General features: G+C 34.7%; 2 protein-coding genes across 5 annotated transcripts; both read right to left on the reverse strand.

The window, feature by feature from the left end:
* Positions 1 to 1044: 1044 nt before the first annotated feature.
* On the reverse strand, positions 1045 to 3377 carry Ohgt (E3 ubiquitin ligase component cereblon). 2 transcript variants are annotated; one of them, XM_076327996.1, is made up of 8 exons: positions 3284 to 3377; positions 3101 to 3194; positions 2679 to 2791; positions 2214 to 2546; positions 1828 to 2080; positions 1583 to 1728; positions 1302 to 1498; positions 1045 to 1219 (listed from the first exon to the last, which is right to left on the reverse strand). In XM_076327996.1, the coding sequence occupies exons 2-8, from the start codon at positions 3159 to 3161 to the stop codon at positions 1084 to 1086; spliced, it is 1239 nt and encodes a 412-aa protein (XP_076184111.1). In that variant the 5' UTR covers positions 3162 to 3194; positions 3284 to 3377; the 3' UTR covers positions 1045 to 1083. The 2 variants fall into 2 exon arrangements, with proteins under 2 accessions (XP_076184111.1, XP_076184110.1); XM_076327995.1 differs by lacking the exon at positions 3284 to 3377 and having other exon boundaries at positions 3101 to 3277.
* A 1439-nt stretch (positions 3378 to 4816) lies between these two features.
* LOC143143158 (inactive CLIP domain-containing serine protease A3) lies at positions 4817 to 7605 on the reverse strand. Of its 3 annotated transcripts, none has more exons than XM_076304132.1 (7): positions 7514 to 7565; positions 6935 to 6980; positions 6351 to 6433; positions 5985 to 6223; positions 5586 to 5816; positions 5228 to 5429; positions 4817 to 5145 (listed from the first exon to the last, which is right to left on the reverse strand). In XM_076304132.1, the coding sequence occupies exons 3-7, from the start codon at positions 6423 to 6425 to the stop codon at positions 4987 to 4989; spliced, it is 906 nt and encodes a 301-aa protein (XP_076160247.1). In that variant the 5' UTR covers positions 6426 to 6433; positions 6935 to 6980; positions 7514 to 7565; the 3' UTR covers positions 4817 to 4986. The 3 variants fall into 3 exon arrangements, with proteins under 3 accessions (XP_076160247.1, XP_076160245.1, XP_076160246.1); XM_076304131.1 differs by having other exon boundaries at positions 4818 to 5145; positions 7165 to 7605; XM_076304130.1 differs by lacking the exon at positions 7514 to 7565 and having other exon boundaries at positions 6935 to 7143.
* Between the last annotated feature and the right edge of the window lie 18635 nt (positions 7606 to 26240).

The following is a 26240-nucleotide window of genomic DNA, read 5'->3' on the forward strand; positions in this document are numbered from 1 at the left end:
TTTAAACTTACTCCTTCCTTCTCACAGGCGTCATTTTTTCTTTTATAAATATCTATCGTTTTGCAATAATTTATATGAATGTAATCATAAAACGTTATGAATCACATTTTAGTATTATTCATAAAAGAATTCTCCCCTTTTGTTTTTTTAAGTAAGTATAGTTTAATTTTGTAAATTAAGATATACTAAAGATGCTCGTTCCACGTTAAATTCACATTTATTAAATCCTGATGTACAAACAACAAAGAATCATTCCAATAAAATGTGTTATACCTTTGTTTATAATCTGTATGAAGTTGAAGTTTGGTACAATAATGATAGATGATATAGTGTCAAGTTTATTCTACAATATGCCTGCATTCCCTGAAAAATAATGTAAATAAAACATGTAAACATGTAAACATCACACATTGCTAATTCGTTAGTTACAATTTTACCATTATTAAGTGAAAAATATTTCACTGTAAAAACCTTTGATGAATTTACTATTTAGCAAGTACAGTTATCGATTATCATGCAAGATAATGATGACAATTTCTTACATTACTATACTAACATTTTAGATGAATGCAAATATTCATGATCATTATTTCTATAAAAATTTAGGAGTTACATGTTATTTAGATATTGATAACAATATAGGAAGCAGAATAAACTGCATTGAAAAAATAACAATTTACCTTCTTATTTTTTTAATGATACATATATAGTTCCCATAAATGTAAAATAAGATCGTGTAAAAAATACTCATTTGTATCAATTTTGTTTTACACAGATCTTCAACATTAAATTATATACATACAGATTTTAAAATTTATTTACTCTATTTCAGTCATTTATAAGTGTCCAGTAAATATGTGTTTTATTATTATGTTTCATACTTATCATCAATATCAAAGAAACGAATTTTGATCCTACTGAAAATTTAAAAAACTAAATAGCAGATTTAATTGCATTCAACAATATAACACTAAGAAACTATTTTGGAAATGTACAGGTGGTTTGTTAAACTAATTTGCAACAACAATAGCATAAAATGTAACATGTGGTTCAATGTAATATATATTTGAACTTTTTGTTTCCTCATTTTTTTTTACTTTTCAAACTTTTACGGATCAAACCCCAAAACGATTTAGGTCTCAAATCACTTTCAACTGCTGTAAACTTCCATCCCATATGGTTACCACAACATTCACACTCGGCTACCGTCCAAGCATATCTATAATAAAACAAATCAGACCATTAAACATATAACTTCAAAAATGAAAATGAAGCACATAAATAAGAAAGCAAATTCTTACCCTGGAAACCATGTATATTCTGTTGAAGGTGTATCGCGACTTAGTGTAAGACCTTGGGCGTGATACAAAGTCACAGTTTCATGTACAATTCCAATACGATTGCAATAAGTACCCTGTGGACCTTCTCTACTCATTGGAAATACGTTTGTTTGCTTTGCAATATAAGAATCGCATTCGGAGCAAACAAATATCTTGTTCTATAAAGAAAGAAATGTAGTTCAATAATTATAAGAGTACAAATAAAAGTATTTTTACAATATAACGATATTCTTTTTACATACATCTATTAGATATTTAATCTGTCTTTGTAGCCTTGAAATTGCACAATCATAATTTAATGAAACAATTCTTTCATTATCATCCAGTAACAAATTTTGAGCAACCCAAAATGACAAATCTGTAGGATCTTCTGGTATATTACTTCCTTCTAAAATTATTTAAAGTATTTAAATTATATTTCCATGTATAATGTTACTTAAGAAAAAAAAGATATTTCCCAATTATTTGAAAATTTGGATACCCTTACTGTGTTCAATAAACTGCAGATGCTTCCGTATTTTTAAAGAAAGTCGGTAAGGATCATACTGCCTGTATACCCAAGCGGGCCAAGGAGTTACCATAGCATCTAGGTTTTCTACTCTTTCTTGTTTCTTAAAATCCATTTCAGTAGTTGGATGTATCCGTAAATGATTTAACGAGGCTAGACGCTCATCCAAGAATGGATGTCCAAGTGTTATTTCTGATAAAATGTTCACATTGGCTGATATTTTTGCATAACTCTATATAAACAGAAATATCTATGTTAGTAATGATAAAGATGAAAAGAATAGATAACTTATACATACAAGAAATGATCTGATAATAAAATATAATATACTTTTATATATAGAAGATATACATTATAGAACAGACCTGTATTAGGACACTTAAAATCTTGAATCGTTGTCTACCTTTTGCTTTCAAACGTAAACCTTTTGCAGGATCTTCGTATGTACATTCATAAATTTCTGCAGTTGTGCCTATTGTCATTATGTGTTCAGATCCCAAACGTACAACACCAAGTGTACGATTGTTACGGATACAAGTCATTAACATATTTTTAATCTGTGGATCATATACTGTTAATGGTAACGTTTGCCCAGGAAATAATACAACAGATTGTTTCACCAACAATGGTAAGTTGATATAAATTCCATCATCTAATAGCGTCCTTCCTCTAAGTTCTTCCAAATTATGTCCTAGATACTAGCAATATGTTTAGATATTATACAACATAAAATTTTAAAAATGTTTAAAAATTAACTATCATAATATATAACATTATATGCAAAATAAATAAATTATCACTAAAAACACAAAAATTTATTTGAAACTTACAGAATGTGTTGCTGGTAATGTTAAATCAAAAGTACTTTCATTAAATATTGGTGTTTCACCTTCTTCATCCATGCAATCATCTTCAATATTATTTTCCCTTCTATCTGCATATTCTGCAAAATAAGTGTTACAAATGTTATGTTTCTTCCTTTATTATGAAAAAAAAAATATATATATATATATATTATACAATGAAATATCATGGATAACTTAGTATAATACGAAGATACAACGATATATAATTTTTATAAAACATAATAAGTATAATAAGGTACGGAAGTATTAAAAATACAATTCATAGTTCATAATTAATTAACAACTTTAGAGTTGTATATTTTGGAACAATATGTGAAAAAAACATAACCTCTAATTCTCTAGCATAATTCAATATGCTGAAATATAAATTGTACAAAATGATATACCTAAAATCTGATTCTCGCTAGATTCACTAGATTCTTCGTCGCTTTGTATATCGGCGTTCATTGCTATTTATGTATTGGTTGTGGCTTCACAAATCTATGAAAACGGTACACAAACGAAACAATGAAAATGGTAATACTTTTCCTTTCATAAACGTCAAACACAATAAGTCCTGCATCACAGACCTGAAGACGGTACAGAAAATAGTATCTTGGGCAAGAAGTGTAAAACCAAAAGAGTAAAGGGGAAATAACTGCAATATCGACCCTCGGATCTACTAATGGTGCCATCTAAATAAAATACGACAAAATTTAAACGCAATTTACAATCTTCAACAAATTGTATGCAATATCATGTATAAGAATTTGTATTTAAGAGTACTAGGTAATAAAGAAAAAATCTATCAATTTAACAGCCATTAAACAAAATAATTTTATTGAAAAAATGTTTTCTGCTTTTTGATAAATCAATTGTTTACCATTATAAAAATAGTGTATTCTTACATATTTATTAATTATAAATGTATTAAATGTATATTCTGATTGCCCATAAACTGTTAATCATTACGATGGTCGTTTAAAAACAGTGTTGTACAACGCTGTGAAAGTGATTAAAATTTGGAATATGCTTTCAATTAAACCTAATTACGGCCTGCGACTACAAAACTTCAATAATTCTTGACGAAGCATGAAAATTCAAGCGCTGCGTGTAAATAGATCCACGTTAGATGGCTAAAAATTTGTATAGATTGATCCTTCTCCAGACTGTCGATTCATCTCTGCGGTAGGTATATAAAGTCCGTTTTCCGTATTTACAATCATAAATTATTTATGCATTTAAATAGATTAAATTGATTTTCATAAATAAACGTTTATCTATAATGCACATTACTGGTTCACTTTTTGCAATTTAAGGCAAAATTTGTAATTTATGTTCGTTTCTATTATTATTTAACGACAAACAAAAAACGTTTATACGTATTTCGAAAAAGAAAAGTTTTCAGATATATGTTTATACGGTCTTTTCTTTATCCTTAGAAAGAGTAGAATATGATGTTAAAGTTTGGTTACCTATTTTTGAGATACCTCAAGTATATAAAGAAAAATAGAATATGATTTCATGGTAAGCAACTAGTGTTGCCATCTGGTGACGCACATGAAAACCAGTTTACTACAGATTTTGTCGTTTTGCCGTTTATGGCACTAAATAAAGGTTTAAGATTAATTTGTTCTGTTTAACATTAGATAACTGTACCATTTTGTGGAGAATATCTATTGCTTACTAAGGAACTTCAGGAAAACATGTTTTAAGATTTAACGTAAAATAATTTGTTTTTATAAATAACATTCAACGAGTCATTACAGGCCATTTTCAACGTAAATAGATTGTCAATTCGTTGATTAAACTATTACAATTTATTAAGTACGTATTATAGCATTTTGAGAATGAATTTTGGTATGTAATATCAAATTTTATACATTTTATTTAAATGATAAATACATAAATATATTAATCTGTTTTATATATATATATAATTGCATTATAAATTTATTCATATTATTTTGCAAATGCATTGTGTAATATTGAAACGAACAAAAGAGGTGTTTTTTTTATTCATAGGTACTAATGTTATTCATTTAATAAACTTGATATCTTTGAATTATTTAATTAGAAATACAAATTTGTTTTTTCTTAAATTATAATTCTTCTACATGTTTTGTTGCATTTATAAGTTTTTTTTTTTTACAGAATTTTAGACAGATTTAAAAATACTTAAAACATTAAATTAAATATCTAATTATAAGAAGTACATCTTAGTATTATGAATAAATTAATTGTTGTACAGTATCATGGTCAGTACTTTGTTTTTGCAATGTAATGATAAGTTTTAACTAATTTGTTGTGTTATCCATGAAACATAATTAAATACATTTACATATACACCAGGAACATTATTAGTTGCGCAACCAATACCCCATGTCACTAACCCAACAACCTTCCATTGTGCATTTGTAGATTGACATACTAATGGAGCACCACCATCACCCTGAAAAAGTTGGTTAATGTTGAAATTATGTTATTAGAAAATTAAATCAATACCAACAAAGTAACAACTTCTAATTACTTACTGTGCATGCATCTTTTCCAGGTTCCCCACCTGCACATAAGAAACTATTTTTATCGAGACTAAAATATTGTCCAAGTCTGGTTTTTTTTAGAGAATCTTCGCAAGTTTTTTGGTCTACAATAGGTACATCCACTTCTTTCATTATACTTTGATATTGTCCATTTGTGCCAAATGCATTCTTTCCCCAGCCTGATACCCAGCATCTTTAGAAAAATATATATATCACATACTTAAAATTATTACCAAACACTGTTAGATAGTAACCAAATAGAATTAAATAAGAAATTAAAAGAAATAGATAGTGTATTTTATTCTAGTCACTACAATTCTTATTGTAAGTAAAAACTTTTCACTTTCACCTTGTATTAGCTGCAGGTACTTCCGAAGGGAAACATGCAGTGTTAATATTGGGACTACTTGAAACAGGGACAGTACCATTCAGTGTTATTATAGCTATATCATTTTGAAGATTGACAGAGTTGAAGTTTGGATGTAGAGATATTTTCTGAACCGAATATTCTTTGAATGGATAAGGTTCGCTCGTACTTTGACCATCCCACTCTCCTAATCTTATTTTGAATCCACCATTCCTGTAACGGTTTTGTAAAGTTTGAGTCTTTAAATTACTATTGTTTTTTTTCTCATGATTGAAGTATTAGATATGAAAAAATAATTAAAGAAATTAAAAAAAAAAAAACATCAGGTGCAATATAAAAGTGTAGTAATTGTCAAGTGCAATATAAACGTAATTTACTTACGTGTAAGATACTATTTTGTGAGAAACAGTGAGTACATGATTTGGAGTAATTAGCACACCAGACCCTATATAGGAGTTGTTTGTCATCAAAAGGGCAGTTTGCCACGGGTATGCTCCGAAACTAGCTTGACCTTGAGGATGTGTATCTACTGGAATTTTTCTAACACCACATCTGGTATTGATCAAATTTTCCGAAGAAGACATACAGCAATACACTTGTCCAACGGAGCAATTAGAATTCTTAAGAAATTAAGAATAGACTCTTTTAAAAATTTTACTTTGAATTTTTCCAACGTCGTATTACAGTTTTATTATTAATTAGTTTTATGTTATTTGTTAGTTAACAGATATAAAATTGTATACGTACTATATTAACGATCCGAATATCGATGCCCGTATTAGCAGACGGACAACTATCCGTTGATACGCAAGAGCATGACATGTTGGTACCTTAATTGTAAAATATAAAAAAAATACTCGTTAAATATGAAAATTCATAATTGCTATTACGGGCTAATAAAACTATTGTAGAACTTAAATATGAAATTGCGCGTGATAAAACAAAGAGTCAGTGAAACATAGTGTTTAATTTTTATCTTAGTCAATTAAAAACCATTCTATTCTGAACAAAAAATTTCATTGTAAATTTTAATTTACGAAACTTAGTAAAAAATCGACAAATTGGAAAACGGAGAATAATGATAATTTTAATTTTTATCACAGAGAATAGTATTCTCGATATTTTTATTTACGGATGGTAATGTGTAGAGTAGATCAAAAGTTTAAATTTATGTGAAGTATATGTTTCTTTCAACTTCTTTCTGCTTCGTAAAAAAAAAAAATGTACAAAATTACTTTAAATTCTTTGAAGTCCATTTCGCGGCCAAATTGTTCAATTCATTGTTACAAAACTACAACAAAATTTTTCGAAACTTGAGTGTTTATACGTACTTGGCGATACAGGTGCGGGGGCGTTGTCGAAAGTAATAGTACTCCCCTGCACGAAAATATGATTCACTAAAATAACGATAGTAAACACCGTGAATGGTATGCAGGACATGTTTAAGTACAGACGAAAATGTAAAGCTTCTTAATTACTTCGACACAGTTGTTATTTAGGAATGATCAAAATTCAACTTTCCGGGTAACTAGTATGTAAGTCCGAAGATGACAAGTCTTACCTGCCAGGCTCACGTTTATTTATATAAGACTAGATCCGCAGATATCCAATACTGCGCCCGTGGTAGCTTTCAGAGGAACATATTAACTCGTACATTCTTTCGGAACGAAAATAATGTACGGCCTTTCACAGATAAAAGAGCAATAACGCTTGGTAACGAACAAAACGGGTGTAAAATATAATGCCCGGAAATTTGACGAAAATTACTTCCGATCGTGGTTATGTCTTCATTCATGTATATAACTCGTGTCGCAATGCCACAGGTTTTCATCGTAAAATGTTCAAAGTAGAACAGTATGGCAAGGCCGGACACGTACCATAGATTTGAAACAAAGAAGGTTAATAATTACCGGTTCTAGGTAGTTGCGTTCTGAATCATTTCATAATTGTGACGGATTTTTCCTTTGGTTATATTTTTACTCATGCGTTTCCTAATGTTGTTGCATAAATAGTTAAAGTTTTCATTAAACACCGCGTGTTCGTGAATTTTATATGTCATTTAAATAACTCTCATTTATTGTACATTCACATTACTGTACAACGTATTAATAAAATACGAGAAAACATTTTTTGGGGGTTGGTGTCACGTGAATAAAAATATGATCGTTTAAGAACGATGACTCTGTGAACTATATTCAACTTAACTACCGAAATCGGTAAAAGTATCAAATGTAGAACATTTATCTGTAGATCATTTTTAGTTTTATCGAACCAATCTTAGAAAATATTGTAACAGTAACTTTTACTCATCTTTACACGCATAATTTGAGATATTTTAGCAACCTGAAATTAAAAATTAATATTAGAAATTAAAAACATAATATTTTATTTTGAATTGGTTTCAATTTCAATTGGATTCAATTTCAATTGACTTCGTCCAAGCAGATTCTTCTGAAAATCACTTTTTTTTGTTAGTTCTTTGATAAATGATTCAAACACGATCGTTTTTCAATTGTATAGAGTGGTTGGAATATGGTTAGGTTGGGTCTTCACTCAAAGCAATCTCCTCGTAGCGAGAACTGGGCAATCGATATTATTTAGTATGTAATTAGCAATTTATCACGAGTAACATCGTGATATAATAATTAATTACATAGCAAATAATATAAGCTAGTCGGCTGCGATCTTTGTATGGTTTAGTGTAAGACGCGTTTGATTATAGGATTTGTAGAATAGGTGAAAAATAAAGTTACTCATCTGACGTAACAGCTGAAGAAAATATTCCACTGCGTGCATAAGTTCAGCGCAAAGTCTGATATAAATTTCAGAATTTTCGTTAAATTCAAATCGTTTTCTTTTGTTTCAATCGTTTTCGAATAAGTAATAGGCGGTATACATAGTTTTAATTCGTACCCCTCGTAGCGTTCAAATCATATACCTTTCTGAAACAGTAACGATGGATGTGATACTGACATGGTAAGGAGAGCATTACCTACAATATGTAATCCATATTTTATGTCTGGAACATATTTCTGAACACAGAGTGCGCCACAAACCATTGATTTCTTTTGCGGTCGGTATTTCAGATGGTGCAATCCGAATTCTCGTAGGATAAATTGTATATTCTATATCCTTGTACACCTTGTTTGTACACAAACCATTTTAATGTAACTTCCAACGTTATCGACTAGGACTGAAATAAAACCCGAAAGTTATTAAGTGTAAGAATTAAAATTAAATGGAATATAAAATAGATATTACAAAATAGGGATTTGATAAACGGGATTCGTAAAATTTTATTAATCTGTTAGGCTACTAGTTGTGCCTTTGAAAATATTTTTAGTGTCATATTGTTAAAATATTTCAAGTTCTATCTGTAAGAATGAATGAAATTTATTTTTACAATATTTTGTCAGACTGATAGGTTCGATGCAATCACAAACGATATACAAAGAAGTCTTTTTTTTTTTTAAATATTTACTACTTTTACCGACTCAGTTCGTTCAGTTGAACATAGTTCCTAGAATCATCGTTCTTAAACAAGAGGTTGCCACTAGTAATTTACAGAATTAGTATTTTTATCTTTCAAGGTTAATTTTCATATCGAATCGGTAATGTTGGAAATGAAATGGAAATGGTAAGTGGCTCCACAAGTGCTCGATCTGTGTGACACGAAAGAGCATTGTTACAGTTATCCGATATTTTGTCTCTATCATCGGTACTGTTATCAAATGTCGGTATTTTCGATAACGAACTTGCCAGATGGTAACTGTGTCTAGTTTTGTACGTTACTGATAGCTTGAAACATTTTTACCCAGTTACAGATGTCGCTTCGTCTCTGATTTAAAGTGTCATATTCCTTTAAACATCTAATTAAATTATATCGACTTTGAGCGATTGATACGTCTTTGGACTGCTAGATTCTTACACTGTACAATTTTATTATCTATATTTTATTAAATTTATCGTTCCAATTTTTCTTAATCTTTACATTAAATATAATTAACATCGTAGTAACGATTCAATTCATTATTATCTCGAAACTCTAATTTCTAAATGTTAATTACCACTGGCAACAATATTATTTTCATAACTTTCGACAACGAAGATACAACAGAAACGTAATTTGCATAATTTTAAAAGGGAAGTATAATTCAAAAGGAATTTTGAAAAACAATTTCGTATGTTTTCTTTTTATTTTACAAACTACATATTTTCATCTATCTTGTATCCGATACTAAGATGTATTGATCGACGAAGCCCAGTATTAGATTATTGAATCACCTTTCTCGCGTCGGTAAACCTTCGAAATGGTATTCTTCGTCGGCGATGTACATTCCCCGAAACGCATAACAACAGATTGCAGTGTATTTTCTATACGTTTTCTTGTAAATGTAGCCCAAGCTCCGTTCGTTCGTCGTTTACCAGAACGAGTACAGTGTTGTTTCACACGAGTTCAATATCTTCATCGAGTTCTCCCCGTGAGGAGAAATGCACCGTTGTCGGGCCCGTAGTTGACCATTTCGCTTCTCCATTACGTTCTACGTTTCAGAGAGGTCACCCTGTACGTACCGTTGGTTCGTATTTCCATTCAAAACACGTACGCGCAAAAACTATCGACGTCTGGATATTTACGAGATCGATAATTCTTGCAGCCGGAAAGAAATATGGACATCAACGATACATTGGGAAAAAACTGGTCCCCCGTAGATATATGATAATAGGTATAATCTTTCGATACCTTATCCTTTATGGGTGTATTCATTTATAAGCACTTTTGGATCACGTTCAATTCCCGTCTCGCCCTGCTGCCACGCCGAAAAGCCAGCGTACCCTTCGACGTGGAGCCATTCCCTCGGTTTTACTCCTTACCCATTTTTCATTAGCACAATCAAACTGGCTGTTGTACGCGGAGAAACAATGGCTCCTTGCCGGTCCCTCGCGTGGGCGGTTTTTCCACGTCGAGGAAAAAAAAAAAAAAAAACTGTAGATTATCGGGGTGGTCGATTGGGATTTCTTGGCGTTCGCTCACCCCTTAGTGTATTTTTTTTTTTTTTTTTTTTTCAAAGACGCGCGTGTTCCCTTTGAGAACTCGAAGATACTTTATCTTTGAAGGTGGTTGAAGGTAAACAGAGGTGTCTCGAGGTTGCTTCAACTATCGACGGGTAATTATCGAGACGATGATGGTTCGATTATTTGTTCAATTTTGCACGATAACAACGGCTACATTCTCGTGGATAATTTTACGATTTTTACGTGGATAATTTTACGGGGCAAAGAGAAAGGGATTTCTTGGATTCGATTCGTTGAAAATTCAAGGTGAGTAGAATTTTTGTTTACACGATGAAAAAGCATCGACGACGAAATTTTATTAATTTAGAGTCACGTTGGCGTTTAAATTTGCTACTTTTTTAAATTTCTAACCGGTTTGTTTCGTTTATAGACTTTTTGTGTGTAAATTGTTCACCAGGCAGGTTATCAACGACGCAATGGATGTTTATTTTTTCGTCGGGATATTTTGTAATTGTTATTTTCACGTAAAATTAAGATTAGATACTAATCTCCTGCAGTCATCGATAATATTGTTTGTACAATAATATTGGGTTGTTCGGAAAGTGATTTCGTTTTCCAAAATGCAGAATATATAATTTAATAAAATGTTTATACACTCTGAAAAAATCGTGTTTCATTTTCTCCAAAAAAAAAAAACAAATTACTCTCCGAACAATCCAATACAATAATAGTTCCTCCATTGTGACTCAAAGTATTTGGATGCACTGTAGACTCGATGCATAAATTTTTTAAGTCGATTAGGAGTGTACCTGGATATATCTTATACTTCTCATTAGTCAGATCGTCTCTAATATAAACTATACCTTTATCAAGTTCACGTGTGTTATTCAACATGTGTTATTCAACTTCATACTTCTTTTTCTCACTCTGTAAGTGTTCTATAAGTATCTACTATATTCTGTAAGTATCTACTATAGCTTTATCAAGTTCATACTTCCTTTTCTCACTCTATAAGTGTTCTAGGCATATCTACGATCCAATACAAACAACATTGCAAAATGTGATCGAGTTACATTCGACAAGAAATAAATGCAAACGTCTCTCTCGGTAGAGGGTCGTTCCACGAAGATAAAACGTTTGAATGTTAGTGTTCCAATAGTATTCGAGTAAAAGGGATATGGATGAAGAAAGTTTCAACATCTCGGTACGTAAACTTTTTAAGTCGATTTGGAGAGTACCTGTACACATTTCGTACTTCTCACTAATCAGATCGTCTCTAACATCAGTTACATCTTTATCAAGTTCACGTGTGTTATTCAACATGTGTTATTCAACTTCATACATCCCTTTCTCACTCTATAAGTGTTCTAGGCATATCTACGATCCAACGCAAACAACATTGCAAAATGTGATCGAGTTACATTCGACAAGAAATAAATACAAACGTTTCGATCGGTGGAGGGTCGTTCCACGAAGATAAAACGTTCGAATGTTAAAGCGTTCGAATGGTATTCGAGCGAAGGGGGATACGGATAAAGAAGGTTCGAACATCTCTTTGATCAACGTCCACTCGTTACTGTTTAATGACATTGCTTTATTACAATGCCCGATCGTGGGGAAGACGTCGGACGGGTACGCGTACAGGATCGTGGCGTGGGTGGGCGAAGGTAATCGGGGAGGCTTTAATTATCCCGTGGCCTCCTAACGTGCAATTAATTCCGAATGCGGTTTAGTTTAGCGAACGAAGAGCAAACAATGTATTACCCTCCAGACCGCCTAAACGTAGGCGGTTATGTCGAATCGGGAGAAAGAGAGAGAGAGTGGGAGAGAGAGAGAGAGAGAAGAGAGAAGAGAGAGAGTGGGAGAGAGACAGAGTGAAAGAGGTAGGGGGAGGGCGGTTGAAGATAGGCGGCGTCGGCGTTGGGCGTTAGGAGTGGGGGTTGGGGTGGTGGGGGAAGGGGGTTAGGCCACTTTGCGCAAATAGCACGGATCCTGCAGATAGTGCATACTTCCCGTACCCTTGCCGCTATCTTCCGCTGCCCCGTCACCCTTTCGCGCTCTTTGCATCCTCTGCACCTATGCTCTGTCGCCTCCGAACATGAGGTTAATGCTCTGTGAATTTGTGATTGCCCCTAATGCAAATCCACGGTTTTAGCGGGGGAGCGTGCCCGCGCCTGCTAAAGACCCGGTACCTCCGTGAAACGAACGAATCCCTTTCTTCGATTTCCTCTTCAAACACGTACAGTGACTCGCGTTAAACCCCTTAACGGGGTATTTTCTCGTTTTGGAACGGATTCTTCCCTTTTTTCCCTTTCTTTTCGGCAACCCTTTAGGATTTAGGGTGGAGATTCGTACGAGATTCGTGGATTCGAAATTGGACACCTGCATGTGGATTCGTGGTCGAGGGAAAAAGTAGTTTTGGAATCGTCGCGGGTATTTGCGAAGTATCAGGTATTGCATTAATTTTGACGTATCGATTAAAATGGTTGTTGTTCATACCGGAATAATACGCGAAGAATGTGAGTTTAAGAATGTCAGTTAAGTATGTGAGATTCGAAATTGCACACTTGCATATAGATTCGTGGCTGAGGAAAAAAGTAGTTTTGGAATCGTCTCAAGTATTTGTGAAATTATCAAGTATTGCATTGATCTCGACGTATCGATTAAAATGGTTATTGTTCATACTGGAATAATACGCGAAGAATGTGAGTTTACATTTCGAAAAATTCTTTTCATTTTGTCGATTAACATTAAAACTACCAAAAGTGTCGTTTGATCCCTTTTGAATTTCTTTTTGAAGTTATTGAATTAACGGCGCTCTCGACGTCAATATTCGGTGGCAATTATTGAAATGGGAAAACTAATTATATTCGTAAATTAATTCGTCTGTTCCCCTTCTAATTTCGAAGATACTTTTGAAGATCACCAGTTGGTTATTTGAGTGTTGAAAAAGAATAAGTTCTTTCTCTTTTCTATAGTCAGTATAGTGTGGTGCAAGGCAGACAGAATCACTTCGATGCAACGATGAAACTGCACATGCACAAGTATTTTACAATGTTCGAAAATATTTTATGTGTCTTTTTACACATTGAACAACTATGAAATGCTAATACAAGATCTATAGAATGAGCTGCGAATAAATTAAATGTACGAAATATATAAAACAAACAAGTGTATGGAGCGTAACTCGTATCTGTCACAAACATCATTATGTTTGATTTTCTCGTTTTTTATAATATTAATAACAATATAACATTTTATATAATGGTATCTTTATCATTTTACAAAATGTAGAATGACCTAAATATATTGTAACTTGGAAAATATAAGAAGAAAATTTTACTTTTCACAATATTAGATTTCAAATATGAAATAAAGTACGAATCGTTTAGAGGCTATTTAGTGTAAAACTTACTTCAAAATATTTTCTACATTAGATGCGATATAGCAAATTACTATACATTATTATATTCTATATTTCAGTTTATTTTTAATCGCTTCGATAATTCTCTGCATTTTTATTAATAGCTAACACTTGCGCGTTAAATTGCTTACACCGAGAAAACTATAAACTGTTGTATGTCTTGCCTTTAGAATAAACAAGCTTGAACTCGTTCACGTTCTACATATAATCTTATGATTGCTCCCGACACAAATCCTCGGTTTTACTGCGAGCTCGTTTAAGCCTCTTAAAGCTTGGGTTTCAATAGATGAATATGTCGGCAAACTGTATATACACATGTTTAGCCGTAGTATTTATTATAGAGTACAAATATCATGTGAGTGTTTGCAACGAAATATTTTCATTCCTACGTTCTGTTAATGTTACAAATCTATTATCCGACAAATATATAGAAATCTCTGTCTGGTGCATTCTGTTGCATTTTGTTGCATTCTGTTGCATTCAGTTGCGTTCTGTTGCGTTCTGTTGCGTTCTGTTGCATTCTGTTGCATTCTGTTGCATTCTGTTGCATTCTGTTGCATTCTGTTGCATTCTGTTGCATTCTGTTGCATTCTGTTGCATTCTGTTGCATTCTGTTGCATTCTGTTGCATTCTGTTGCATTCTGTTGCATTCTGTTGCATTCTGTTGCATTCTGTTGCATTCTGTTGCATTCAGTTGCGTTCTGTTGCGTGCTGTTGCTTTATGTTGCGTTCTGTTGCATTCTGTTGCATTCTGTTGCATTCTGTTGCATTCTGTTGCATTCTGTTGCATTCTGTTGCATTCTGTTGCATTCTGTTGCATTCTGTTGCATTCTGTTGCATTCAGTTGCGTTCTGTTGCGTGCTGTTGCTTTATGTTGCGTTCTGTTGCATTCTGTTGCATTCTGTTGCATTTTGTTGCGTTCTGTTGCAAGGTATAAAAATTATGAAATTCAGATCAGCAGTAGCTATCCATATATAATACATGTACTAGGTTGTTCAATAAGTTTTGTCGTTCGATAAAACTTATTGAACAGTATAGTACTAGGTTGCTCAATAAGTTTTATTTATTTATGTATATATAGAAATCGCTACATATTCTTGGGTTCAAAGTGTCCTATAACACTTTAGTGACTCTTTAGTTCCTTAATCATGGGTGCTCCACGAAGACTTTATTAGGTTACATTAATAACAACATTTAGCTATACTCCGTATTTATAACACAATGTATATTTATTTTGAATTCTACACATTATTTTCTTTTTCTTGACTCAACACTTAATTTCTTCTTGTACCTGTTACACTTAAAACGTCAACTTAGTGCATACACATAAACATTCACTAGTGGGTTTGGTCTAATATATACAATCTTAGTCCAATAAAGACGCAATTTTATTATTTGGAAAATATTACTAAATTAAGATTTTTATACAGCCACAATCCCAATATTGATCTTATCACATAGTCATCACCACTACTTCCTAAAATTGCTAACACGTACCCTATATCTAACTCTCGTCCTCCACGTGTACAAAAACGAACAAGTTAGAGGTAAATAACATCGTTCAATTCGAGAAACATCTACCTGTTTCTCAAGTTGTCCTGCTATAGCAACCTAAACAGAACAAGGTACACACGTATAAAACTAAAGCGAAAACCTCTCTGTTCTATGGGAAACAACGGCACAATATGTTTTCCAATCGTGTACAAACACATTTGCCCATATCCATGAAAACTGCCAATAGAAAACTACTAATGGTAATGTTGGAAGCCTATTTGCGTTTCGTGCCGGAACACGGTAAACCCACCGTGGTATCGTATCACGATTGTTGTACTTTGTTCCAGGTCACGTAACAATTTTTATTATTCATTACCGCCGCTCACCGAATCCGAACTGTCTTCACCCGAATTTCCCCCCCGATATTACTTTATCTTGAGAGCAGCGGGCATGTCGCGACAAGTATCGCGAAGCAGCTTCGGTAACCGGCACCATCTTTTTCCATTGCTCAATGGGGAAGCAATCATAATATAGTGCCAAGAATCGTAACATCGTGCATACATTCGCCGGAATATCTACTTTTTACGGCGCCTTTGACCCGTTTTCACGATTATCGAGGGTTATCTCTACGATACGGACCGGACTCTTACTGCGGGTACTTCCAAGGGGTGAAATTTTGCGGGAATGGTCCTTTTGAAAGATGTAGACGGAGAATAGGATGATCAACGTAGAGGTAAACGGGGTTAGAGAGAGAGAGAGAGGATGAGGGAGGAAAGGAAGAGCGAGAGAGGAAGAAAAAGAAAGAGGAAGCGAGAGTACAGAGTACAGAGAGGACACCGTGTGCACAAACGCGACGAGGAACAGCGTTCGACTGAAATGCTGAGAAAGGAGAAGATGGAAGAAGGAGAACAGGGTTCGGAGAGAAAGGGAAAACGAGAAAGAGTAAACGCCCGTGCAAAAGTAAGAGAAGGAAGAGACAGAGAGAGAGTGAGAGAGTAAGAGAGAGAGAGAGAGAGAGAGAGAGAGACGAGAGTAGTTCGCGCGATGCGAATGACTGCGATTCGTCCAATTATCGGTTGGCACCAAAAGTGCTGGGTCTGGCTCGCCTGCCAAATGGGAAATAGCCGGCGAACTGCAGAGGCAAGCTATAGCCGGCTATGGTCCTACGGACTCTGTGTGCGGGAACCTCCAGCCTGTACCTTCTACTCTCTCACCGGCTACGACATGAACTGGCAGAGTATAGAAGTCGCCCGTACGATTTAAACGGCAGTCGCCGAAAGATAATTTGACCTTCTGCGATTCGCTAGGTTTTCCCTTCTTCCGGTGTCTTCCCTCTTATGGACTCGGGAGCTTCGCTAAGGATCGGGACGGAATGGCCCATTGAGATTAGAACTCGAACTCTTACGAGGGATTTTACGAACACTGGTATCCGTGAACGTTGCGTAAATAATGTGGTGTTGCCTTCCTTACGTGGGCTAGTACGGTGATGACGAAACTGGGACGAGTGTTTTCGATGAAATTGTCAGGTTGTTCGGAAAGTCGTTTCGTTTTACAAAATGGGGAATGTATTATTTAATGAGATGTTTATACACTTTGAAAAAATTGTGTTTCATTTTCACCGAAAAAAAAAACAAAAAACGAAATGACTCTCCGAACAACCCAATAATGTAATATAATAAGTATTTGAATTGAAAGATTAAAATAACGATTCGGGACTTGGGTAGCACGTGGTATTTATTAACACTGGAACTGCTGATGATGAAGGTATTATTATTTGCATCAGATCACATAGGTATCTTTGGAGTTGGATGGGAAAAGGGCAAACTAATTTACGAGTACCATTAGTTGTCTATTTTGATGATTGTCTATGAATATTGTAGGCAAAGATGTCGTTAATAATTAACGTCATTTATAACCTTAAAAAGAAGTTCGAGACAAATCAAATTGAGCCTTTTGGTAGTTCTACTGTTAAATTTCCTTCCATTGTTGAGTAACAAGCTTCCAAGTGTTGAGCACCTCTGTACTCACACTTCTAATAATAGTAATAATTGACGTCATTTGCAACCTTAAAAAGAAGTTTGAGACAAATCAAATTGAACCTTTCGGTAGTTCTAGTGTTAAACTGACACTGAGTGAAATATACGCAGTATTTCTAAATACGTCTTGAAACGTTTGCGAGGTTATGTTATCTGTGCCAGTTCTTACTTGTTCACGTAAGTTTTCCGCACTCGTAATCTTCTTCTGATAGGCAGGGGATTTGATGAAATCCCATGCAAAGAAATCCGAAGAGGTTAAATCTGATGATGTAGTTGGCCAAGTCTTGTCTGTTAGCCCCGTTTTATCAACTTTTGTTCCAAATGTCTCTGTATATATGGCATTTTACTTTCTACTACCACACATTGCTCTATGTCCAAGTACAAAGTTAATAAAATTTGAATTATTTCATCAAAATAGAAACTTTAAGAACATCCCCCCAGTACATTGAGAAACATTGTTTATTCATTGCAATATATGTACCTACATATGTAATTAATACATAGAAAGTATTTGATTACGTATGTATATCTTCAGTACGTTAATAACAATAATATTTTTACTCCCTGGATTGGATAATTTATTTTCAATTTCATATATCGTGCAACACATTTACAAAGCATTGTTATTTTATAGCGTTTCGTGTAAATTGTCGCACTTGTATAGGTTTGTTCATTGCGTTTAGATTTAGTGTATCTATCACGCTGGTGGTGGTAAAATCATTCTGCGCATTCGCATTGCGCAGTCATACTCCGTTAGGTTACACGAAGAAAGAGAGGGGGTAAAAGAGAGGGGGTACCGTGATGTGAACCATTTGACCTTCGGATGAAACGAAATCCGCGTAACCCGTTATACACGGTGGACGGAAATTTCGAATGTAATAATTTAAGGAAAGCATATTGTTACGAATGTAATGTGCAATGTAAAGGGACACGGGAATGAACAGAGGAAGTGGTGCGGGCGAAAATTAAGCATACTCGTTCGTGAATGTACACGCACGGTAATTAGACTTTTAATTTTAAAGTTAATTGTTCGTAAATTAATTTGCATACGCTTACACGCGTGCTCTGTCTGCATTTGACAAACAATATCCGTGAAAACACCGATTCAAAATTTAAATGCCTTTAAGCAGAATACGTTTACATTATTTGTGTTTCGATTCACATAGATTTTAATTTTCAATCTGCTGTTGCGCCACAGCATACGCAATTACATAATATTACCGAAATCCTCGTCTAATTAACCACCGTGTGGGAAATAACTTCACAGTTTACACGGTTCCCCTCTTCCCTTTGCAAAACGCAGTGTCGGTCAATTATTTTCTTCGTTGTTCCTTGGTTTGCGTTCTATCGAAATTCTTACGTCATTTAACCATCGTTGAGGCACGTAAATAACGTTATTAACGACATTGAAGTACTGACACGTCGAGAACAACCCTGACCATTGACTCATAATTTTTCCGTCCAGTCTCTCCACCCTTCAGGATCGATGCCTCGATTTCCAGTAGCCCATACCACCACCATAAAGTTGGAGGGAAGTTTCTTGGCCATTCTGCGCAACGAAAGGGTCAAATGATGCGTGATTATGCGACATATTTCAATCTTTTTAAGAGCCCCCGTGCTGCTTTCTGAAAATTTATCTCTAACTTGGGAATGCTAACTAGGCATAAATAATTTTTGCGGATTATATTTTGAAAGATAGATATTTCTCACCGATTCATCATTTTTTAGATGGTAGATTTATTAATAGATTTATGAGTTAAGTTCTCGGTTAAAACTTTATCGTAGTTTTCAATTATAGTCTTCAAGAATGTTTCAGTTCAACAGAGTTTAAAAATTATTGTCGAATCTGTCGGTTTTCGGCCGAAAGAAGTAAGTTATAGTACATGGAATTATTAAACTGCGTCCAACAGAATAATGAAACATTTTCGAGAATATATCTCTTGGGTCCAATTCTCTGCAACCTACTGTATCTCAGATTTGCACATCGTATGCAGAAATGCGGTCAAACTATCCAATGGTGAATATTTCAACCACCAAGTCACTAATCATGCTGCCACCTTACAATGTTTTGTTTAAGTTAGATTCAGTTTGGACACAATTAAATTTGAGTTAGAATATAACTTTAAAATTTCTATGTTCTACGTTTTTTACAAGTTTGATTCAAATTCTCCAAACCCAAAAGACTAATCAAACCCTTAGTAGAAATTTTAACCACTAGATGTCTCTCTCTTGCTATTGAGTTTATTCCAAAGACTCCTAAAACGAGTTTCCAATTGGGAGGAGATGCATCCAAGTCAATATCTATTTAATTCTACCGATGAGTCCATTAACAATTCTGGGAAGAAATGTCTAAGCTTTGGCTACACGTCGAAACAAAGTAAAAACTTTACGTTCGTTTCGAACGTCGTTGAGTTGGTATTAAATTATGCGATCAATCTGCACGAGACTCGCGCATCTTGGGTGACTTTATCGCGAGCACGGTGCGTCAAACGGTGACTTTTTTATGATACTTCACGCGTGTTCCGCGTCGCTCGTTACATCATTGGATGCACACGGCCTAACCTATAACTTCGTCGCAATTTGTCGGTACTTGCACAAGGAAGACGATCATCTTGTATAATTTAATGAGGTCATCCACAGTTATGTCCCTATATGATTCGGAGCTGCGTGAAATGGCCAGTACTCCTGTATAGACTGGGAATGGTAATTGGTGAGGTAGGTATGCAGATACACACCACATGTATTCTGGATAGAGGGGCGCGACACTAATATACTCACACGTGTTAGCGATCGTGTCCCTAGGATTTGATTGTCCATGTTACCTTGAGAATTATCGAGTTCACCGGATTCTGCTGCAGCACTTGCGAACGGAAGTACACGCTGCAATTCAGAAACACTGACTCATTGCCTAACATACCAAATAGGCTCAAATGATCACTTCCTGTTAGCTCTGCGTTGCGTTAAATCCAATGATGAATACAATGTCGTAAAATTGAGAAACATCGTGACCTTTTTATACTTTGCGGTCTTGTATTTTGTACGTTACAAAATTATTCGTCGATACGTGCACAATTTTGGAAATTTTTGACACTCTTTTCGAAGCTAGTTTTGGACATTTTTGACACTCTTTTCGAAGCTAGTTTTGGACATTTTTGACACTCTTTTCGAAGCTAGTTTTGGACATTTTTGATACTTATTTCGAGGCTAGTTTTGGAAATTTTTGACACTCTTTTCGAGGCTAGTTCTGGAAATTTTTGACACTCTTTTCGAGGCCCTTTTCAGAAGAAATTATGATCATAAGTTCTATTTATTCATTACTATACATTAGTATTCGTACCTTCATGGAAAAATAAAATTATCAAATCTAAATGAACGAATATGCTAATTTCAATTTAGGAAATCTGTAAGTCGACGTGTGTGAAGTAGTTAGTATAAATCACGTAAAAACTAGTTTACCTAAAAACAATATTTGTCGCTTTTGTTTCTACATTAATAATAATTTTCATAACGATTAATCCGAAGTCCTTTCAATCCATTTCATTGCAAGCAGAGTAATATATTTCGTAATTAATTTTACTTCACACTGCGCAACCTTTCCCACAAATTATAATAAATTCTATCCCACATTAATCGTTCGTGTCAAAAAACTTGTCTTCAATTTTGATTACAAGTTGCATAATATTTGCGTCATTCATTCATAACCACGTCTCAAATAAGTAGACGACATATCGTACCGAACGAACCGAAGTAATTAAAACGATACAATCGTTATTATCGAAACGTTAAACGTTTAATAAATAAAATAAATAATACAATGATCATTTGCGTTCGTCGAATGAATTTTCAGCGGTTTACCCTTTCCGTTACCTGTGGTTTGAAGTAAAAATATCTTCCATAACCTTCTATCCAGCTATTGAAATCCATCAGCCACGTTGACGATCGTATACGATTTAACGAATAACTCGCGAGTTCGCCGCTGTAGCCCGTTCGATCGATAAAAAAATACTTTCAAGGAAGTGAAATTGATAGAAAGCAACTCACCGCGAAACGTTCGTATACGTATCGCTGTACCATTTCGCCCGGTTAAACGGTGATATCGTCACATCGCCATGTCGGACAGCTTTATTATAAATCCTGCACGATGCGTGTAAAGAAAAGTTTCGCGGCGACCGGGCGTGGTTACGATATCTACATCCAGGTGTTCCCCCATTAATCTTGAATAATACGTGGCAAAAGACGCTATTAATATCTATTTTCCGGCGTGGGTGGTCGTAGGTGGTGAGAGGGAGGGGCGAAAAGTTTGTCGTTCACGCGACAGTTACGCTCTGGCGTGCGGGTGACCAACATTACGCCGAGTGATAAGCTCGCGAAAAATGTCGTGGCAAAAAAGTAGCCGGTAACTCGAAGGAGATAAGCTCGATTGAAAGTTCCCCGGGCTGTCGTTACGTTGCCCCCTTCGAGTTCCGACCGTGTACAACGAGGCATGCGGCCCGTGTGCGGGGTTCCCGCGCGTTTGCGTGTGCAAGTGACGAGCCCTTGTGTTCGATCGTACTCGAATATGCACGCGTCGGTCACGTATTTATGAGCTTCTTCCACGCCGTCCGACTTTAAATCGAGTCTAGTATTTCGAAGCACCGCGGATTAATTCTACGATTCATGAATTCTTTAGGGTCGCATCCAAAGCTGGAGAGATGAAGAAGGGGAGGGAAGGGGGTGGGGTCACGGAAATTAGCTGCGATCCAGTTCCGCAGTTACGGAGTAGGCCTCGGGGCGAAACGTAGCGATGTATTATTTTTGTACCAGCAGCAACGTAAATTCCAACGGCGGGAAAATTATTCGAGGCAATGGCGGCCGACACTGGGGTGTACCAGTACAAATGTATTATTGCGTTTTACTAATAAGTACGACGCCTTTCAAATTCGTTGAATGGAGAATTCCTGAAGAGGAGAGGGAATTTTTGCAAAGAGACTCGGTTATCCGTGTCTGCTTAGATTGGAAATTTTCTTTCGCGTTCGCCATTGGATCGTAAGGTGTTACTTTCTTCACTGCTCGTTTTGGAAATCACTGACATTGATGTTTGTGTATTTAGATTACTAGGTTTGGGGTCTTTCTCGGTTTATGTCGGTTATAATTATTTATAAGAAAGTACAGAATTTAATTAGGTTTATTGTCTCTGGTTTTTCGACATCTTAAAATATACTAGGTTGTTCAATAAGTTTTGACGTTTTTTTCCATTTTTGACGTTTCTTTCCTTTTCTATAGAATTTTTCACCCCCCTTAAAAAAAAAAAATGCACAATCGTTATACTAGGTTGTTCAGTAAGTTTTGTCGTTTTTTCCATTGTAAAGAAAATATTGTGACAACTTTGAACAAATGTAAATATACGAATGGGTCGACAGATCTACACAAAACTTCACACACGTTCATCAAACAGTAGTACTATCTTTGGAAAAATAAACCTATTAATTACATATTTACTTGTACACAAAATTACATATAGCTCAATGTAACTCAATTTTCTATCAAACTGAATATACGTACTTTTCAAAACCACCAACTCATATTTGTATATGCCAGCAATTTGTATTTTAAGATTCTATTTTAATTTCTCTTATAATTTCAGTACATTTTTTTAATAATCTTCTTGATGTAATCACACATAATAATGATTGCTAGTATGTTTGCTAGTAATATTCATTGTTAAAGTTGTAAAGAAAAGAAACGATTAGGCAGCTTTTTCTGAAAAAACAGTTATGTAAATTGATCGCACATAAAAACTCAACGATTCGTCCATACATGTGGATCTAATTAGTAATAGTAATTTTTAATGTAATTTATAAATGTTTTCAAACATTTGAAACAATCAATAAACATTTCATTTACTTAATGTAATTAAAAGCATTTTTGCTGACATTAATGAAAGTTTTAAAGAATATAGTACGTATTGATATTTTGAATTGTAATGCATTTACATTGCAATTTTGAGGACCAAAATTTTGTTTTAAAGCGTGAAAAAAGCATAGGAGTCTGTTAAATGAAACTCAACGAATAATTGAGAGTATTGATTCGTTTCACTGGAAGTAGTAGACTCGTTTCATTATTCAGAAGCCGTATAAACGAATAGATACTTTTATCGAATGATAAATAGCTTATGAATGATAAAGTAGATAAAGTGGCGAAATTTCTCCCGATTCGATTAAAATTGTATAATACCGGATATTTCTTCTTTTCTCTGTACGAGGACTATATTTGTCAATTTTGTCCATTGATTATTACGTGACGGTATATTGCGAATATAAACGATAATATTAAAACATAAATTGTTTAAAATATTAACGACGATAGCGCCAAAAAAAAGAAGCTTCATTTAAAAATATTCTCTAAATTATTTTACTTTCAGTTTTATTTTTACTCCAATATATTAATTACTATTACCATAGGTAAAAAGAATTTACTTCAAATAACGTATAATTTAGAAATGTTATATTCTATAGTTAACCTTTTCATCTTTGAGAATTTCCATTCGACAACTTCCATTTGTTTCATTGTCAATACTATAAGACTGTATCACCGCTAAATTATTACGCATTAAATTTTTTTATTCGATTCTTAATTAATGTATCTATAATTAATTTTCCTGTTCATTTTGCACCCTATCCGATATACCATATTGTTCAAATTATTTTTTACATACCAAAGACGTGCCAAACCAGCCGTAGTACGTTCGATAAATATCTTAATTCTCTATAAACAATAACGAAAAACAATTAATTAGTCTTTCACCAATATTCCAACACACTCTCGATTATCGTGTTGATATCTCGAATCCCTGAAATTTTTCCACGAAGTGGCGCGACTTACGCGACACAACGAGCTTTCGTCCGTAAATAAATAATTAATCGAGAACACCGACCGGGAACTGTACACGCCCATATCCGAACTCTTCTTTTAATTAATTCGTGCGGGCAATGAAAGGATATTAATCTATCGCGTTACGGTATGTATCGCGTCAATGCATATACGAGCCGCTAACTGCGGTATGCATCCAATTAGAACGATAGTTACGCCGATACCGTAATTTCCGTACGTGTCCGTTTCGGTGGGGGAAGATGCGTTTCAGCTCCTGAAATCGTTTAATAATATCTTCGACGTGCCAATCGTACGCGACGCGAATAATCCATCGTCATCGGTCACGATATAACCGTGGCGAACGAGAGCACTTGGAATAATTAATGCAATTTCCAGCGATATCAGACGGCTCGGTTAATGCAGTTATAACCGTCAATTAATCATCCCCCCCTCCCAAACCCCACGCCGTTCCCCTTCCGATAACTCTGGTCGATCGACTTTTAAAATCGATCGGGCCCGGGACAAGAACGAGGCGCGCTTGGGGAATTACATACGTCCACATATCAATTTTCACGAGCTGGATGGAGCTGGTAGGGGACGGTAGTGGTGGAGGGGAGGGATGGAAAATTATCGCGGGCCTCGAGAAACCGGAATTGAATACACGGCCGCGCAGGAAGCAATGGCCAAGTGGAGGCCGAGAGCGGCCCGCGAGGCTCCCGGCCTCCGAATGATGTATTAGAAGTAACTGCGGCCAATAAAAATCAAGCGCTTTCTTTGGGTCGCGTGATTTGTGGCAGATAAATCAAAAGACCGCGTTTCTTACATACGACCGTTCTCCGTCCGGGTATACGGTGGTCGTGCATGCGCGCGCATGCTCCCATTTGAATCTTTTCGCGCGTGAACGCTCGGGAACGGGTTGGTTGGTTTTCCAAAACTTTTTCGAGAACGTTCTCTTCTTCCGAGAGAAGAGAATTTTTACGTTCGGATGGAATGTGAGAAATGTGTGAGAATTAAGCGATGTCGAAGACGCGAAGGTAATAATAAGTAAACAATAACGAGAGTTGGAATTAAGGGCTATTGGAAATGGTAAATTATCGAGTTGTTCGGAAAGTTGTTTCGCTTTTTTTCTTTTTTGGTGAAGTGAAACACGATTCTTTTAGAGCGTATAAACATTTTGTTATATTGTATATTTTGCATTTTGGAAAACGAAATTACTTTTCGAACAACCCAATGCAGACAATGTTATCGATGACTGTACGAGATTAGTATCAATCTTGATTTTATGTGAAAATAATGATTAAAAAGTATCAAGTTTTGTTCGGAAAGTCGTTTCGTTTCTTTTTTGTGAAAATGAAACACGATTTTTTTAGAGCGCATAAACATTTTGTTATATTGTATATTTTGCATTTTGGAAAACGAAATTACTTTTCGAACAACCCAATGCAAACAATGTTATCGATGACTGTACGAGATTAGTATCAATCTTGATTTTATGTGAAAATAATGATTAAAAAGTATCAAGTTTTGTTCGGAAAGTCGTTTCGTTTCTTTTTGGTGAAAATGAAACACGATTTTTTTAGAGCGTATAAACATTTTGTTAAATTTTATATTCTCCATTTTGGAAAACGAAATGATTTTCCGGACAGCCTAATATGAGACGAGTTTGACTGTGAGAGAAATAATAAATACTGTGTGAGAGAAATTGTTTCGACAATGCTTTTGATGTTTCGGTTTTGATGTAGGTACTACTGAAGAGAATAAATAACAATTTTACGAAGAAATATAAAGAGAGTTTGTCATAATGAAAGTGAAAAAAGTGGT

This window comes from Ptiloglossa arizonensis, chromosome 2, assembly GCF_051014685.1.
Source record: "Ptiloglossa arizonensis isolate GNS036 chromosome 2, iyPtiAriz1_principal, whole genome shotgun sequence".
Taxonomy (NCBI): Eukaryota; Metazoa; Arthropoda; class Insecta; order Hymenoptera; family Colletidae; genus Ptiloglossa; species Ptiloglossa arizonensis.